This window comes from Semicossyphus pulcher, unplaced genomic scaffold (genome assembly GCF_022749685.1).
Source record: "Semicossyphus pulcher isolate SPU_LCO1_2020_fin unplaced genomic scaffold, fSemPul1.0.p SCAF_3, whole genome shotgun sequence".
Lineage (NCBI taxonomy): Eukaryota > Metazoa > Chordata > Actinopteri > Labriformes > Labridae > Semicossyphus > Semicossyphus pulcher.
This window is the reverse complement of record NW_027211704.1, coordinates 17,591,542-17,609,016: the sequence shown is the minus strand read 5'-3', so window position 1 is coordinate 17,609,016 and position 17,475 is coordinate 17,591,542. Positions and strand designations below refer to the sequence as shown.

Below are 17,475 nucleotides of genomic sequence, written 5' to 3'. Positions count from 1 at the left end.
GAAGTACAGGATTAACAAAGCAAAGAGAAGTGATTAAAAAAGGGAGTCATTTTGCTTGCAATAAGCCCAGTTTGCATCAAGGCAGACCTCTACTACTGTCCATTTTTGGCACAGACTCAACCAATGAAGTATGTCAGAGCACACGCCTCCCTATTAAACAGAGTTTACCTTGTACCCTTGCCAACAGATCATGTGGTGCCAATCAGGCAACTCAATGCAACCTTTTAAATGACAGAGGGAGATTTTGTGCTAGTGGAGAAAGGGACTATGACTATTAGGGGGTCAAAGTTTAGCAAGTGGTTTTTTGAAGAGCCAAATTTTAGAGAAGGATTAGACAAGACTGGATAATAAGGTGAACTTGGTGTAACCCAAAGGTGATAGATGTATTTGTGGATAAAAGTGATGTTAACTATAGCTGACCAAGAGTTCTCTTATTCTTACTTTAGCCATCTGAGCCTGGACCCCGCTGGACTTCAGGGCTGTAACAGCTTTCTGTGCTGCTGCTGGACTGTCAAAGTCCACAAAGCCATAGCCTGTGGAATAGAAACAGACAAAAGTTGCAGGCATGTTACTTGCTCTTGGAAATGATGTGCGTTCCTGCAAAGCTAGAGAAGCAGATCAATACTACTCTCATATCTGTCTGTTAAGCTAAAAACCAAGCAATGGTTAGCTTAGCTTAGCATAAAGACTGAATGCAGAGGGAAACGGGTAGCATGAATGTGTGCAACTTACCTTTACATTTGTTGGTGGTTTTATCCAAGATGGCCTTGGTCGACACAATCTTGCCATACCTTCAGAGACAGACAGGAAGAGAGATAAACAGGATCAATGACATATGAGGTGACTGTGGGCCAATGACAGGAATCTGCTCCTACCATACCAGTCCTGTCATACTTCAGCCTACACAGGTGTAAACATGAATACGAACTCTTTCGTGAAATCAGTTGTGTCAATCAAGTGTCACAGAAAACTTTGTCCGCCTCCGCCCTTTATAGTCTTTTGTCTGCCGGTGCTGGCTGCCGCGCTGTACTCTGTTCCCTGGCGTTGTTTTCAACAGACTGGAGACGGCACCCGAGGGCCAAAACAATTTGTCCCATGCCTGACTTTACCACACACACATACACACTAACAGACAAACACACCTCTCTCCTAAATACTGCTCTGCTCTTGGGTATTTTTGGTTCAAACAAGGCTTTAAAGTGTTGTCACTAGAAATGTCTGAATCACAAATAGATATATTGACTTTCAAGGCAACAGACTGTACGCTCGATCCATTTCACTGCACAGAAAAGAAGTGAAATGGTGTATGAATGATAAGCTGGTGTCCTAGCCTGTTCTTTCAGTTCTACGTTAATAGAAAAGCATGACAAAGGCCTTTACTAAAAGATGACAAATGAGGGAATGCATTGAAGCAATATTATAAAACATTCATGGTATGAAAATCACATTTAACGCAGTAAATTTGAGTGTTATGTCATCTGCAGAGACTACTGGAGTTCATAGTGTTATAAGCAGTGCATGTGCTACAGTTTTGCCTGGTGAATTGAGCCAGAGAGGGCGGCTGGTGTTCTTCTGTTTGGGCGACATGGCGTCTGGGCGGAATGTACACTGTAACCTGATGCTTCACCCCTCCGGTTCGCCTTCCTTCCCACCACCTCCCTCTCCCTCGCTCTGTTTTTTCCACCCTCGCATTGCAGCGCCGCTGGGTCCTACACTCCCACCTAGTTTCAGTGGACATTTGCCCAGATGACTTAGATCTGGCCAAACGGTCATACAGAAAACAAAACTTATTCCAGACTTTCAAGTTTTTATGCTAATATCCTATATAAACTAATATCCAAGCTTCTTAAATGTTTAAACACATTCAGGCCATTCATCTTTTTAAGAAACAGTAAAAGATCAAACGTCTTACGTTATAATCTCAAAATCTAATCATTTACACTGCCAAAGTATCAACGCAGGAGTCACTAATCCTGATTAATGTGAATTATTACATAGAGAATAGATACATAATAAAGGAAACTTCTTTGCTGCAGGAATTAATGATTCATCATCCGAAGCCAAATAGCCAGATGACCTTTGCATAGGCTGTTTATAGTTTCCCACTGTCATCTCAGAGCTGCAAAGTAGTCATTAGGCAAGAATATATACACACAAGCTTTATCTAATTTAACCCATTCGAGTCTGGCTGAGGTTTTCCATCATCCAGCATTTAAAATGAACCGCTTATCATTGTTCAAGCATCTGTAGAGAAGATCAAAGGGCGAAAACAAATCAATGGGTTTTTTTTAACACATGTGGAGCTGAAATGTATAATTAATATCAAAACAATTTCAGGAGCAATCTCTTCACTGATATTAAGCGTCAGGATGTTCAGTCTTGTTTTGGTAGGCTTTGTTCTGTTCACACTATCACATAAACACAGACACAGACACACACACACACACACACACACACACCCCTAAGCCAGAGATGTATTACTAAATTTGCCTGCTAATGAAATACACACAAAAAAAGTAGCTGAAACAGCATTTCGAGAGTATCTAGCTTCCGTATCGTGACGTATTTCCGAGTGAAACAGGACGTGCAGGCGGGACATATCATTAGAGGGATTTGATTCGATCGTTGAGAAGTGGGCGTAGACGGACGTTCTCCACAGCGCAGTAGCTAGCTAACTGACTGAGCGTTCTTGGTGCTCTGCGGCTAAATGTAGCAGATTGATTGGTTGAAATTCTTCGGTGCTAACTTACGTAAGCACGCGTGAAATTTAGTTTTACTGGAAGAAAACATGATCGGATTTTGATATAAGAATAGGAAGAAATAGATTTTTTTTTGGCCTATATTGTCAAATAGATGCACAATATAACCGGGGATGTGATCTGAAAGGATTAAAATGACATTTTTCATTTCACCTCGACTTTAAGGACAAAAACATACATGGATTCTTCCTGAGGCGACAGATAAGAAAGAAAAATTACGCATTGATGAGTCTGAGCTTTCACTGGCCGCACAACAAAGAAAAAACAAGCTCTTTCATGTTTTCCCTAACAGAGGTTCCAGAAGAGTTTAAAGGTCAGAAGGTATAGTGACCCTCCGTTTACCTCGGCTCCTCTGCAGCCCAACATCAGCGCACCACACTGGGGAGCCAACAGGGACTTAAAAGACAGTTCTGACCCATATACGGCTGTCTGACATTCTTTCCCAGCAGGCCGTGCTACTCTTTTCCCACTCATTTAAGTTTCCTTTTCAAGGATAGAACCCACCCACCCCTAAAGCCTCCGTCTCCTCTCCACAATGACTCCTCTGTTGATCCTCTCGAGTCCCTGTGTTTCACATACCAACTGCAGATTTCAGGTTTTCTTTGATTGTTCCAGGTTTGCGCGTCTGTGCATCAAAACTCAAATATTAACATAATTATAATTATCAGATGCTAGCTGTGTAAATTTGCTCTTTGGATTTGGCGGTTCGGAGGCTTCATCATGTAGGATCAGAATGGTTAAAATGGAGAATGAAAAACAAATATTATCAAGGGAAGGGCTGTTGTTGGTATAATTAAGTTTTAAATGAGTTATTGCCGGTGCTTGTTCAGGGAGGCGTGTTGTACCTGTAAATGACCCGTGGCGATGACATATGCATGGCTAAAGTTCAAAAATCACATCTCTGACATACAGTACAGCGTAGTCCTGACCCGAACCAGCCAAAACCAGTTTGGGAGCTTTATTACTCGGGTTTTATCTTGTGTGTGCGTGTGTTTGTAAAGCTGACATACTATAGAGGCTAGGCTGTTTGTCTAGGGGTGTGTACGTTCACCACAGCTGTTTGAGCCAAGTCAGCCTCACAGAAAGTGGAGGGTTAGATCAGGACATGAGGAGGCAACACTGAACCCTTCTCTGGCCCCTTCTCTTCTTCTTCACCCCCGGCCCGTCCTTCTCCCGACTCTCGTTTGTTCCTTCTTTGGTCTATTTCCCTTCTAAGGCCTTTTCCCTTTTGCTGACAATTTCTTGTGTTCCTGTGATTGTCAAGATTTAATCAATGTGACTTCAGTTGTGGTTATTCAACATCTTTATTCACAAACCACTCGTCCTTCCTTCCTGCCTAAATCGAGTCACCGTTTTAAAAAAATTTAATTTCATGTGTCCAACAGATGAAGAACACAGCTCCAGACAGCACAGATGTTATCCACTCACTCAAAGTTCATTTCTACATGACTCTTTCTGTAGAGCCAAAGATAAGAAAACTTGGACTGGCTGACGTGGACCTGAATGCATCTTTGCATCACTGATCTAAAGCTTAAATATGGGCATGGCCACGGCATACCTCATTCCTCCAAGTTTGATTTTATCGCTGCCATTATTGGCTTGAATGTCATAGTTTACATATTATTAACATCTATCTGTGTAAGATCTCCATTGAAGGAATAGTTTGACATTTTGAGAAGAAGCTGTGTTTGCTACAGCTCCTGTGACGCTGACTCCTGGAGGTGATTAGCTTAGCAGGAAGATTGGAGGCCGGGGAAACGGTATGCTTGACCCCCTACTGATGTCAAAAATGAATATGTTGTAGATACATTATATTAGGTTGCGTGACATTACGTTGTGTTACAATGTGCAGTGAGGAGCAAGCACCAGAGGAGGCCAATTTTGAGAAATTAGTAACCAACTCTCAAGCACTTTTTAACATATAAAAGACACAGCAACACTTGACTCCCAGAATTAAATACGTTTTTTATATTTGGTGCAAAAGTGATCTTTAAATATTGCTGTTACAGTATCAGCACAAAATGCTAAAATGTCTTAATTACTCAAATATAAGGTGACTGCATATTCATTCGAAGCTTAATCCAAAAGGCAACTGGACTTGGTTACGGTTCTTGAAGACGTTTCATCCGAAAGGCTTCTTCAGTTCCCAACTGACCAGTGGACGGAGCTAGAGGTGTAAGCCTCTGTCTCTGTTCTAGCTAGTTCTAGAAGCCTTTCGGAAAAGAGGTTGAATTTCTTTAAGAACTTCAACCAAGTCCAGTTGAATTAAGCTTCGAATTACCATGACCTGGATGACCGAGACGGACGTGACTGCATATTGGCACCCGTATTTTTTGGCTTTAACGACCTAAAGCTGGTTTCAGGTGCCAGCTTGCTAACCACTTTTAAATGTTAGTGTTTAGCCCTTTGGTGTTATGTTATGTTGCATCATTTTTTTCTTGCAGAGTAATATTAAGGAGTCTTTTTGTCAACAAATAATAATATTGAATGACAACCTATGCTTACAACTGAGCTTAAGAAATGTGTATTTTCAACCTGTGGATGGAAGGAGGCAAGCTTATTCCCTCTGCTTCCACTCTTCCCGCTGAGACAATGGTCTCCTTGGTCTAGCTTTATATTAACTTTCAACCAGGAAGCATTTGAACAAAATTTTCCAAAATGTAATGATGAAACATCCTTTCAATTTCACCCTGCCGTGCTGCGTCCAAAAAGGCATCAGTCCATCTAATTCAAAAAGTGTAATTGTTAAAATCACTCACGGTTGGCAGAGCTTGACCAGGTCTTGGTCCGTGGTCCCCGGATGAAGGCCACGAATATACAGGTTAGTTTTACTCAGCTGTTCCCCTCCCCCTCCGCTGCTGTTGCTACTGCTGTTGGTGTTGGGACTGGGGGGCGCCATCTGGTGGCCGGAGGACACATAGGCCTGCTGCAAAGAGAAAGAAACCTCAGAATTAGTTCACTTTTCATGAAGACACAACAGAAGTCACAGCCGAAATATTTCATACATTCAAACACCGGCAAACATTGGACAAGCTCATGATGTTACATTCAATTTAAAGTGTGAAATACTCAGAGGCGTGTTTAGAGATGTTGAGCGATAGAAGGTAATCCTGCATGAGACGGATGATTATGTGGGAGCTGCGAAAAATGATATCACACAGCCCTCATGTCAACACTCACCAATACTGCGTTCTGAGGGGAATGCGGGGCCTCTTGGCTGCCTGCTCCATATAGGGAAAAGGGGCCTCTTATGCTTTCTCTGAGTTGGGTAACTTCTTTTTAACTTTTTGAACCTCAAAAAAATCCTGCGGTTGATTTTTAAACCAAAGCTCCGAAGCTCTAAAACTAACATTAAATCAATCTGATGATGCAGAATGAAATGATGGACTCACAGTTTTTAATACTGCGACTCTTTCTCTCATTTTACTCCTACTTATAAAAGCATTTCTAAATGCGTCGCTGCCATCTGCAGAGGCCGGGTTCAACACTGTCCTTCAGTCATTTCCCTGTAAATTTCTGTCTAAAGTTAACAGTGAGCAAGATCTTAAGTGGGGAAAAGCAAAAACAGGGTTGACTTCAGCCCACATTACAAACAAAGTCAATTTATCAAAGCAAAGCAGACACAAAGAGAATGAGTAAAAGCAGAACACCAGGGTTAAATGACAGAGAAACATGCTCATGTTGTGGCCATCTGTTCTGATCAGATACCTACTTCCACCACTCCTCAACCTCCCTCTCATGTCTGAAGTTGGTCTGTTTTGTTTCATCAGTTTACAAGGACTTAGTGAGGGTGAATACCCGTCGTAAACTCTGGCAGTCAACTAGTCCATGACTCACGGCTAGGAACATGAAAGGCTCTTGCGCAACATCCAGTGCATCATCTCATCTCACTATGGGATAGTTGCCCTCCTTGGAGAAATCACACAAAAGATTGTGTAACCATACAGAGCAGTATTTTTTATTGGGATAAACGCGGTTTCATTATCACTTTGCCTGTCAAGAAGTCACATAAAAGAGCTCTCATTCCAGGAATAGATCTACTGGCTGTTTTCCAAATAAGACTGAGGTAATAAATAGCAGCACTTGAGTGCAGACCAGGCACGCCAGAACTGGCAAATGTTGTGTCTGTTTGCTTTGAGAAAAGGACTTAAACCCTATTAATCTAACAGCCAAAGGTTTAATTCAATGCTGGAAACACAGGAATGAGAACAAATATAGTGTATCTGCCTGAGCTCAGTGCCGTGAGGCTGTGGTGTGTCATCTGAAAGAGCGATTGGACTGAGGCGACAAGAGGACAATGGGTTAATTTCAGCAGAGGAGAGGGTCACTGATCAGACTGGTGCTGTTTAGGAAAAGCCCAGCAGGAAGCAGCGCTCACACCAGCAACATCAACCAATCCCACTAATTAGACACCACCCATAAGGCATGGAGGCCCTCTAACACAGCCCCGCTGACCCCTGCTCTGCCAGCAGCCATTCAACAACAGGCCAATTTCTGTAGAGATAATCCTCCCTTCCTCCGCTGCTGAACAAACCTGAAAAGTTTGCGTGTGTTTGTTCATGTTAGGCAACATGGAGACGCGACCTGCTCAAATAAAAACAAAGATAAAGAGGCGTGTTCTTTCCTTTCATCTCTTTTATTCGAGGAATATTGACACAGTCCTCGAGTATAAAGGCGTAAAAACAGCAGGATGTGCTGGGACGATTGCGGTGATATGTTGATTATAATTGCACGCATATAAACTTTTAGGCTACAGAGACGACTCATAATGTATGTTCTTGTTATAGTTTGAAATGTAAATGATCCAAACCAAAATGTGCTGCAAATGTGTCAACAAAATGGTCCATAATAAGCTTCTCAAAGAAAGTATTGTTTGCAAAGCTACTGAATTGCGCTGCAGTTTATTGTACGCGTTTCTTTTATGGTGTCAATTCTCCATCCCCTTTACACTAGTGCCTGCCTGTAGGAGTTTGTCTATCTTGTCACAGTATAATTCACGCTGAATACAATTTTTGGAAGCCGCTAATTTGTGAATGAAAGAAGAGGACAGCAGAGACCTATAATCTCATTCAAGCACTCTTTACCAGAGTGCCAAGTCCCAATCAAGCTTTAGACTGGAGCAGGAGAAATCACTGCAGCAGCACCCCTTAAATCACCACTCTGCAAAGACACATGCATTTATGCACCCACACAAACCACTCACACACGCACATGCTTATACTGCTGCTGCACGCCTGATTGTAAAAATTCTTTCGAGCTTCGTAAGACTGTATTATTCTTCATATCATGCTTGTGACCTTTACTTTGAAACAGTCTCTTATTACTAGATTTGGTATGTCAAACTAACTAATCCAGACTAATAACAGGTTACCTGTCAAGCAATCAGAGAGTGTTAACACACACTTGAAAGCTCAAATTGTACAAATTGATACAAACACTAAGGTAGACTTACTCACATAAAAGTGCCTTCATTTCATTGGTAGAGAGCAAAAGTAATTTAAACATAAGCTTCTGCTCACTCAGTCAGCCGTCCGCAAATTTAAAGCATTACAGGCAAAAAAAATATGACATTTTGTAACCTTCCCGTCAAAGCCGAGGCTCCCAGCATATGTCTTTTAAACCGCTTATGAACTATAATTATACACATCCCAAACAGAACTCATCTCATTTAAAGTATTAAAGCTCGCAAAGGTCTCTCGCTGCCCTGCTGGTTGATGATTACCTTTCAAGCTATTTCAGGTTCCTTCTGGATTTGCATGTTTTCTGTTAAAGACTGATGCACAACTTTACTTCCTTCCGTTTCTTGTTTTTTTTTCATTAGTAGATCAGCACTCAAAACTTACATTTTAATAACAGATAATAGAGGACTTCCTGCTCTTAATAGAGAGTCTAAGCATTTCAGTCAGGTATTTCCTACTGCTGACGTGAGCCTGGGAGCATCTGAAACCTGAACCTCAGGAAACAGCATATGGGTTTTTTTTTTAATGAGACTTCAGGACGAGCCACAAAACCAGCATGTGCTTTAGAAAAATGAGCCGGCTTTCCAGATTGAGCTAGTTTCACTCTTGAAAATGTCATACACAGATACATCAGACATGAGTGTAGGTCAGAGGTTTCTGCACTGTTAAGCACAATGCCGATGACTCGTTCAAATATAAACACTGTCGATGTTTCATTTATCTTCCTCTGCTGAAGCGCTCCGACTGCATAACAAAGGCTCAGAAATATCACCAGATATTTTTAGGACCAAAGTAAAAGTACAAATCAAGAACATTTCTATAAATAAAACCTCTATTTCCGCTATGTAGATGTTTCTAACATCGATGCCCAAATTCTGCTCGCCGTTGTTGACTTTGATCTCTTAATACATCAATCACATTCAATAATGACTTTTTACTTTGAACGATCGCTACTGTATCTTTGAACAATTCTGGCTTTCAGTGTCTCTCTCGCTCTGTTTTTATCTCCCTCTCCCTGTGGGGCTCTTCCAGTCGACCCCAGTTTGACCCGCTGAATTCCTTGGATTTCCTGGCTGTTGGGGGGTCTGCCTGCCTGCTCCCCACTGCTGGGCCTGTCTTCTCCTCAGGCAGGAAAGAGCCATGACTGTCTGACCAGCTGACTGACTAACATGCTAATGCACAGATTTATGGCCCGGACCGCTGAATGAGGACACGGCTTCCAGCTCGTATAGAATTACCCTGCTGAGCTGCCGCTTTGCGGCATCTCCACTTTAGGACCAACGAGGAAAGTGAGTCATGGGAGAAAGCATTCGATCCTCACCTCAGAGGCATCAACAAACATTTGGGATTTATAGATCTGAAACCAAATCATGTCCTATTTGCCATTAAGATCATACAGACAATAATCAGTCACCTCCTCCATAAAGTTGCGATGCTGCAATTGCAACAGTCCCTGTGCATTCTGCGCAACCTAGCTAACTTTTCTGCTAATTTGACCCATCACCCTGCTCCTTCCTTGTTATTCAAAATATGAATTCACTTCGGTCAGCGATGTCGTACTCAACATCACAGGGTGTCGTTTACCGTATCCTTTATCTCTGGAACGCTGCCCCCTTCTAATGAGGGCTGCAGTGCGATCGTGTCTCTTTCAGGAGCTCTCTGATCCTTCCTCCAGTCCTCAAACTAAAGTGCTTCTTCAGAGACTTTTTATAGTAAATCCACAATAATAAATCTAATATTTGATGTCTTGTCACTATTTGTCCAGTAATGAGCAGAACATGGTAAATCCTTGCTATTCATAGTGATTTGGTAAGGTTACTCAAAAGCCCACGAAGAAAATGAAAGTAATAGCTCAAGAACATTATTAAGGTATCTATGGAAAAAGGTAAAATGGTCTCTTTGTGTTAGCCGAGGGTGAAGTGAGGACTGTGTGTCTAGTAAAGCTGCAGTATGTCGGCAGGCAGGAAATCCTCTGAGTCTGCTCCTGATCTTATCACACGGCCATTTGAATGAGGAGCTCTGCATTCCAACCAGGTGACAGGGACACCAAACTCACGCCCAGACTCGCTCCTGAATCCTCCTTCCTTCCCCTTCTGTCTCCAACCCTCCCCTTCCCTTTGTCTTTTTATAGCCACCTTTTAATCCTCAAACTGTCTGCCTCTTAATGTTAATCACAACTCGATGTATAGTGCGAATGCAAAAGCACACGGCCTTCAAGCCGGGTCAGGAGGTAACAGATACGTACAAACGCCAGCCCTCGGCTCAGCTAGAGATCTGACGAACTGTGCGGCACACCGAGTGTCGGGCATCACTGCGGTACCTGGCATCAGATTTCTGACAGCTGTGCTTTCTCCAAGGGCTCGGTCTCCCTCTCTACCTGCTCACCTTGGCTGGTTCATGCGGTTGGCTCTGAAGTTGGGGGCCAATCCAAAACATCTGACACATTAAACAAAGAGATAGATAAACATATACCTGGCAGAGGGCCAGAGGGACAAAGGTGACAGTACAGGAGGGTTCAGAGAGGATAGACTCACTGCAGTGGAACAGCTGGTTTCATACGCAAATGCACAAGTAGCCCGGTAGACAGCAAGGATCTTTGTATGTAATGCATTTCCTGTTGTAGAGTTGATGCAAACATATATATACAAGCATGTTTGATATGTTTTCAGTGCCTTTAATACCCTGATTTTATCTCTGTTATATACAAAATAACAAAGTAACTAAACCAGATTGTCATGTGATTAATTCAGCCGGACCAATGCTCTATTTTTGAGGCAGGTACAAATATCTAACTTGTACTTGAGGTTTCCGTGGCAGTCAGTCACATTGTGCTCCTAGCTTAAACTTGTATTTAATGATTTTTGACAACCAAAAACAAACTCCTAAACAAGCTGCACAATCTTTTGGCATTACGTTTATACAGCTAATGTGTTGGTTATTTGCCAGCCAACACATCCAAAATACTCCCAACAACACCGTTGTCTTATTAGATGTATGTCGGGGGCAAAATGATAAATGTAAGTCAAATATTCAGGGTTTACACGCATCAGGTTTTTATGGCTTGGTTCAGACAGAAGGCAAATTAGATTTGTTTCTCAAATCAGATCTTTGAGACGGACTGTCTGCATAATAATTTGCAAGTGATCAGATCGGATTAGTGTGTCCAGACATCACCAACCTATTACCATGAGTTCCTGTGGTAACAATGTAGGTATCAGCAGCTACGTACGCTACTGACGCAACTTTCCGACACTTGAGTCAGAGACACAGAGATTAATCATCTGATCCTCCAAACAATCTCATTGTTGTGTTGCAGAACTCCCCCGTCACAGCGGACAAACTCAGCCAACACCTGCCCGGTAGAACAATTCTGCAGTCTCAACTTGACGTCTTTGTTTTGTGTCGTGTTGCTTCCGAATGTGGCCTAGGTCTGATTCGCAGTAATCCGATTTACGTGGTTTTCTGCTGTTTCCAAAGTCAACCGGTTACTCTCTGGACATGGCAAAAGTGGTATTAATCTGGCAAAAGTGGTATTAATCTGGCTATCCGAACAAGGCATACGTCAGTGTATTGATTCTGTGAGCATCAATTACAGCTATTCAGTTGCAAAAGGCAGCAAAATGCAGAATAAAATGTGCTACAGCATCTCTATATCACCTTACATACAAATGATTACACTAAGGTGGGAAGTTAGTACCTGAAATGAGTACGTGCCTTTGTCTTTAACTGCCATGTAGTGCTGGCCATGTTGTGTAATACAGCAGGTTTATTGGAGGTTAAAGAACAGCCACTGTGAGGACAATTTCACATGTATTGTCATTACATTTGATGTTAGTAAATAGAGATTGATGTCTTTTGACTTTTAAATGTCTGCTTAGCTTTTTCATTTTAGATTCAGAGTAGCGGTGATAATTGCACGAGGTATAACATGCTTTAAGATTGATTTCCTCCCTCAGTTGGTTTCAGTTCATGTCGGTATACTTGCACTGACTTGTATCATGTTCGAGCAGACTTTAGGTGCAGTAATCAATCACACTGAACATTTAGTTTGCTCTGTTTTTTGGGTCAAAAAAACACAATGGCTGCGGGGTAAAAACAGATACAATCAGGAAGTGTCTGTAAAAATCCCCGCTTTGGTGCATTTCAAGGACACTTGACATCTGGCATTTGACACGACTGATGGCTTTTCAGATTAGACAGTGGCTCGCTAAACTTCTGGCAAAAGCAATATCCTGTTAGAAAATCTAATTCAGAAGAAAATATAAAAGCACAAAGGGTCATTATTGGAGAGAAGGGAAAAGGGGGTTGCTGTGTTGCAGTGTTGGGAGTGTCAGATGTCTATAAAGCCGAACATGTTCGTAATACTGTAAATGAACTACTTGATTCTGTGTTTATCAAGTCTGTTTGAATTCTAATCATTTTTAAATTCTGATACAACATGGACATCCATGAACCATTTAGAATCATTCTTAAATCAATTACATTTCCAAATCAATGTTTTGTGTCAAATTATTATTTCTCGAGTTAATAGCCGTGTAATCAAAACTAATGTCTATGTCATTAGTGCTTTAACAGTCTGCCAAAGCTCAGCCTTTGCACACTTTCCAATCTTGACCTTGAAATCCACATTTTCAGACCTGACAGATTCCTGACAGATTTAACGTTGCACGCTTTTTATTTCCAGATCGACGGTTTTAGCTAAATATTATCTTAACGATGGTTTTGCTCATTATTGAGATAACATTTATTCATCATGATAATGAGTGACCTGTATTTTGTAGGAAGATGGTGTTTACTTGTTGTAGTCCTTAAAATGATCTCAGTGTTTAAACCGAGATTAACCACCACGTCACAAAATGAACTCCTGTGATTGGACGGTTTTCATTAATCAGACCATACCAAGGGACCTACGGTACAATTTTGCCTATATAAAACAGTATTTAGTTAATTATTTAAAAAGCATATTATCATTGTTATTTCGTTGTACTAGGATTTCTGTTGACCAGCAGCTAACATACAAAAAAGATCATCCATGTTAATGATGTCCAATTTGCCATGCCAAGCTTTTTAAAAAAGCCTCTGTTGTTTGAAAGTATTGTTTTAAATTCCAGCGCTTCCACATTCATCAGCCAAACTGTGAGTGCTGTTTAAGAGTAACGTCACACATTAAAAAAAAAAACTCTTGGTTCACATGAGGAGAGAATTATGAAACACTGGTGACGTCTGAAAGCTTCGGGTGGGTGAAAGGGTGGGAGACTTAACATGATGGGCCTTTTAAGTTAAACCCTTTAAATCCATGTGACAATTTCATGCACCGTGTTTTCCTTCCATTATTTCTGTGATGCATACAGTATGTGTTGAGGCATCTAGATTTTTAAATCACAGCAGTGAGGTGACATTTGTTGAAAAGGACTCCTGCCAAGATGGGAACAAAAATGTGATTGACGAGTAGAAAAACAAGGCATGCGACGAGGCCCTGAGCGAGACGTGTGATACCTTTAGACGCGACAAACTGCCTCCTGTTATTTTTCCATCCAGGAAGCTTTACACGTAAAACCGACCAAATTTGATTTGTGAACATTAATTCTATTTGTTTGAGGAGGAAATGAGGTGCTGAGTCAGGGGAGGAGCAGCTGGCTTTAAGCATAACCGAAACCAAACACCTTTTAGTCGGCCGGGTCAGTAATCACCTGGCAGCCACGGAGAGCACCTTTCTCACCCCACTGTGTATTTACTTTGCGATGAGACTTTTATTTTGTGTACGCACGCAGCTACGGCAGAATGCAGGCGAGAGATAACAGAATGAAGAGGAGGTGGAAGCAGGAGGGGGGGGGACATTAAAAATCACGACACAGGAACTTGACCTTTCTGTGAACTTTAGAGGAGCTCTGAAACAAGGAGGAGAAACACAACTTCCTTTTCATTATCCGACATTCTTCTTAGCGTATGTAGTCGAGTCACACTGGTGTCGGCTCACCAATGTTTACACTTTTTCTGTTTGTTTTTTTTGCTACAATAACACGACATCACATTTACTTAAAATATATCACTTTTGGTGCTTTCGGTTTCAATTTGCTCAGAGAAATTACTACTTATTCATAAAGGACTGTTAAAGGTAAATATACCATCTGGCCAAAGGAGCGAAGTTCTAATCACATTTAATGTGTCTGTAATGATCATACCAATAAAACCCAATAAAACACAGATAACACTATCATAAGCAGTTAACAACAGAAAGCATAAAGGTTCATTTTATAACCTTTGGAGAGGTTATATAAAGTTATCTCTCCCCCGTTTTCACATCTTTGTGCTAAGCTAAGCTAGCATACTGCTGGCCTGTAGCTTCGTAGCCTACAGAAGTGAGAGTGGTATCACCTAACTCCAGGCAACAAAGCAAAAAAAAATATGCCACTTATATAACTTCTGTTATATCTGACAATGAGTTATTAAAGGCTTATTAAGGCTGCAACTATATACTTTCATTATTGTATTGATCTGCTGATTGGTTTCTCAAATTACCAATTGCAACCTGAAACAACTCAGAGAGGCATCTTCAGATTGCTGCAAACTTTGGAAGCCTTAAGTGGACATGCATCCATACTCGTTTTTAAGTGATAAAGAGCAATTTCCGGTTGTTTTCTCGAGATCTCGACTTATTTCCCTCGTTATCTCGGGATAACAACGCTGGTTTTCCTGTGATAACGAGTTAATTTCAATAAGTCGGAATCTTGAAAATAACCGGAGTTTACTTGTTATCACAGGAAAGCAGGCTTATTTACATGGTCGATTGATCTGTTGAAACGATTAATCTGTTGAAACGATTAATCGATAAGTTGTTTGTTCTAAAAAATGCAGGAAAATCGTGAAAAATGTCGATCAGTGTTACCCAACAAAATAATGCCCTCGATTGTTTTGTTTTGTTCACAACACAAAGATATTTAATTTAGTAATTAATTACTTACAACTAATTGATTAATTATTTATTAAACGAATTAGATCTCATCGTGTGAAAAGAAACAAATGTTTGACTGAAATGATTAATCTATTATCACAACAGTCTATATTTTTAGTTAACTAATCTATCAATCAACTCCGATTTACCTCTGTAATGCTTTTAGAATTGATTTGATGTCTGGAGAGACATTGATGTTTGAAATGAGGACAGATCATTTACAGCGAAATGCTTCAAAAGAGTAATCTTGTCGGAAGAAACAGACACATTTTGAATCATTGATTCTGCTTTGGTTAACAACAAAAGGACACTGTGTCTATATCAAACGGTAACCTATAACATTTTGTTTAGATTTAGATTTATTTATATTACGTTATACATCTATTATACATATGGCCAGAAATGACAGGGACCAAATTACACCATGAGACTGCAAGTGCTGACACTCACAAGGCTCATCACCTGATTGCTCATACAGAACTTCCTTTTTAAAAAGTAACATTCACAGTTTTTATTGGTCCCTGACGAGCTAAAAATGGTTTGCTTTGATAATTTAGGGAAATTAATGTTTGTCAGTCTCCTCATAGCAACGAAATGAGGTCCGACCAAGTGATAGCTCTAATACAGACCTGCAGATACATGTCAATTCAGTAAAAAGACGATATGAGTTCATTACAATGAGTTGAAGCGGTATTAAAGCAAACAATTCAAACAATGCTGTTCTCCTCAGACAGGCACGAGTGTTGACATCATATCTGGGAGGATGAGCAGCCAGGCGGTGCCCAAGATCACAGGAAGACAATATGTCCATATACATTTTCAGAATGCCTTTCAGAGGCAGCAGCACACACAGTGAAACAGCCTGGACATGAGGAGCTGCTGGGAATGCAATGGATTTAAAATCACAACATATCTGCATGTACAGCCTTATGAAAGAGCTTTTAACTATTTCTTTTAGCCACCATGGTCCATAGAGAGAAAACACATGATACACATGTATGATCAAATATAAATACACAACATGGGTCAACGGATTTTAGTTCTTTAAAAAAACAAGTGGGAAAAAAACAGGTCTGACATCGGTTAACCGAATAATGTAGCAATTTAAGCAATTTGTAATCCAGGCATTTATTTATTTTCCTATTTGTTCGTGTATTTTGATAGTAGTAGTATCCTTCCCTGACATGTTGGTTTCAAAGGCGACAAAGTCAACATTGAAAGTAACCACGAGAGCGCGATTCATAATTCTGGGAATGTAGTCCTGAAGGTCTGGTGGGATTTTTCGAGGGGTGGGGCATATTCCGCTTTCAGATGGGAAACCAGGAAAAAAAAACTTTGCAAACTTACGCGGCAGCGGAGACAATGAAGACCTGATTTAACACCAGATATGAGAGTCCGGAGCTCGCGGGAGAAAAGATGCAGGAGTCATTTTGTACCATGTTTCCCTCTCGTGCCGCCTCTCACCCTACCCCCACTTCCACAAACACATCCAGGCTCAGCACGGACGCGCTATCCCGACGCGGCACAGTTACCCATAAAAGTTGCTCTCCACCATTGACTTTTTCAAATGAGTGAGCAGAGCCATATCGACATCCTTTACTGTACTACAAACACACACACAGAGAAACACTGAAAACACCAGGCGGCAAACATGACAGGACGGAGCGCGAGCTAATTTCCCACCTTCACTCACACACACGGAGCACGGCTGCTCTGTTAGCTGTGTTTTCACTCCACCAAGTCTTAAGTTAAATTCAGTACGTTTCGCTTTTCAAGGACACTGCAGCTCACTGTCACAAGCCTGTTTTAGTGGCGACAGACGCGGGCGACTTGTCCTGCAGGGCGAACAAGCCGAAAACACGGGAAAATGCCCAAAGCGTTTACCTTTTTGCTGTTTCTGCTGTTATAGCCGTTGTATGGGTTGATTCCTGCCCTTGGCGGTACGGAGAGCAGCATTTTTCTCGGCGCTATGTCCGGAGCCGCGAGCTCAGCCCAGGCTGCCAGCTGACGTCAGCAGCTGGGGAAGTGAGAGCTGGAGTCCCGCTGGCTGACTGAGAGTGGTGCTGCTGCTGCTGCTGCTGTTGCTGCGACAGGACAGACAGGCAGGGGCCCCCACTGCTGGCCCCTGGGCCACTTCAGGGGTCCCATCACGCGGCTCCAAGGGGGTCCACATAGTACAGAGGGGATTAGAGCAACATCATTCCCCGCCTACTAGATCTCCGGGGGAGAATGTAGAAGAACAAGGAGAGAAGAAGCTTCTCAAAACTGTGGCTCTTAAGACAAAAGGCTTGTTAAATCAGTTTAT

General features: G+C 41.6%; 1 protein-coding gene across 3 annotated transcripts in view; it reads right to left on the bottom strand.

The window, feature by feature from the left end:
- The window catches only part of LOC138605680 (RNA-binding motif, single-stranded-interacting protein 2-like), a 28,715-nt gene extending 11,542 nt beyond the window's left edge, over positions 1–17,173 (bottom strand). For 2 of the 3 annotated variants that reach the window (XM_069678079.1, XM_069678081.1), the window contains exons 1-4: positions 17,055–17,173; positions 5,519–5,685; positions 733–791; positions 442–533 (exon numbers count right to left, since the gene is read on the bottom strand). In XM_069678079.1, the coding sequence (XP_069534180.1) occupies positions 442–533; positions 733–791; positions 5,519–5,685; positions 17,055–17,126 (390 nt within the window). In that variant the 5' untranslated portion in view covers positions 17,127–17,173. The remainder of the gene's footprint in view (positions 1–441; positions 534–732; positions 792–5,518; positions 5,686–17,054) is intronic. The other variant, XM_069678080.1, reaches the window with a different exon arrangement.
- Positions 17,174–17,475: the final 302 nt, after the last annotated feature.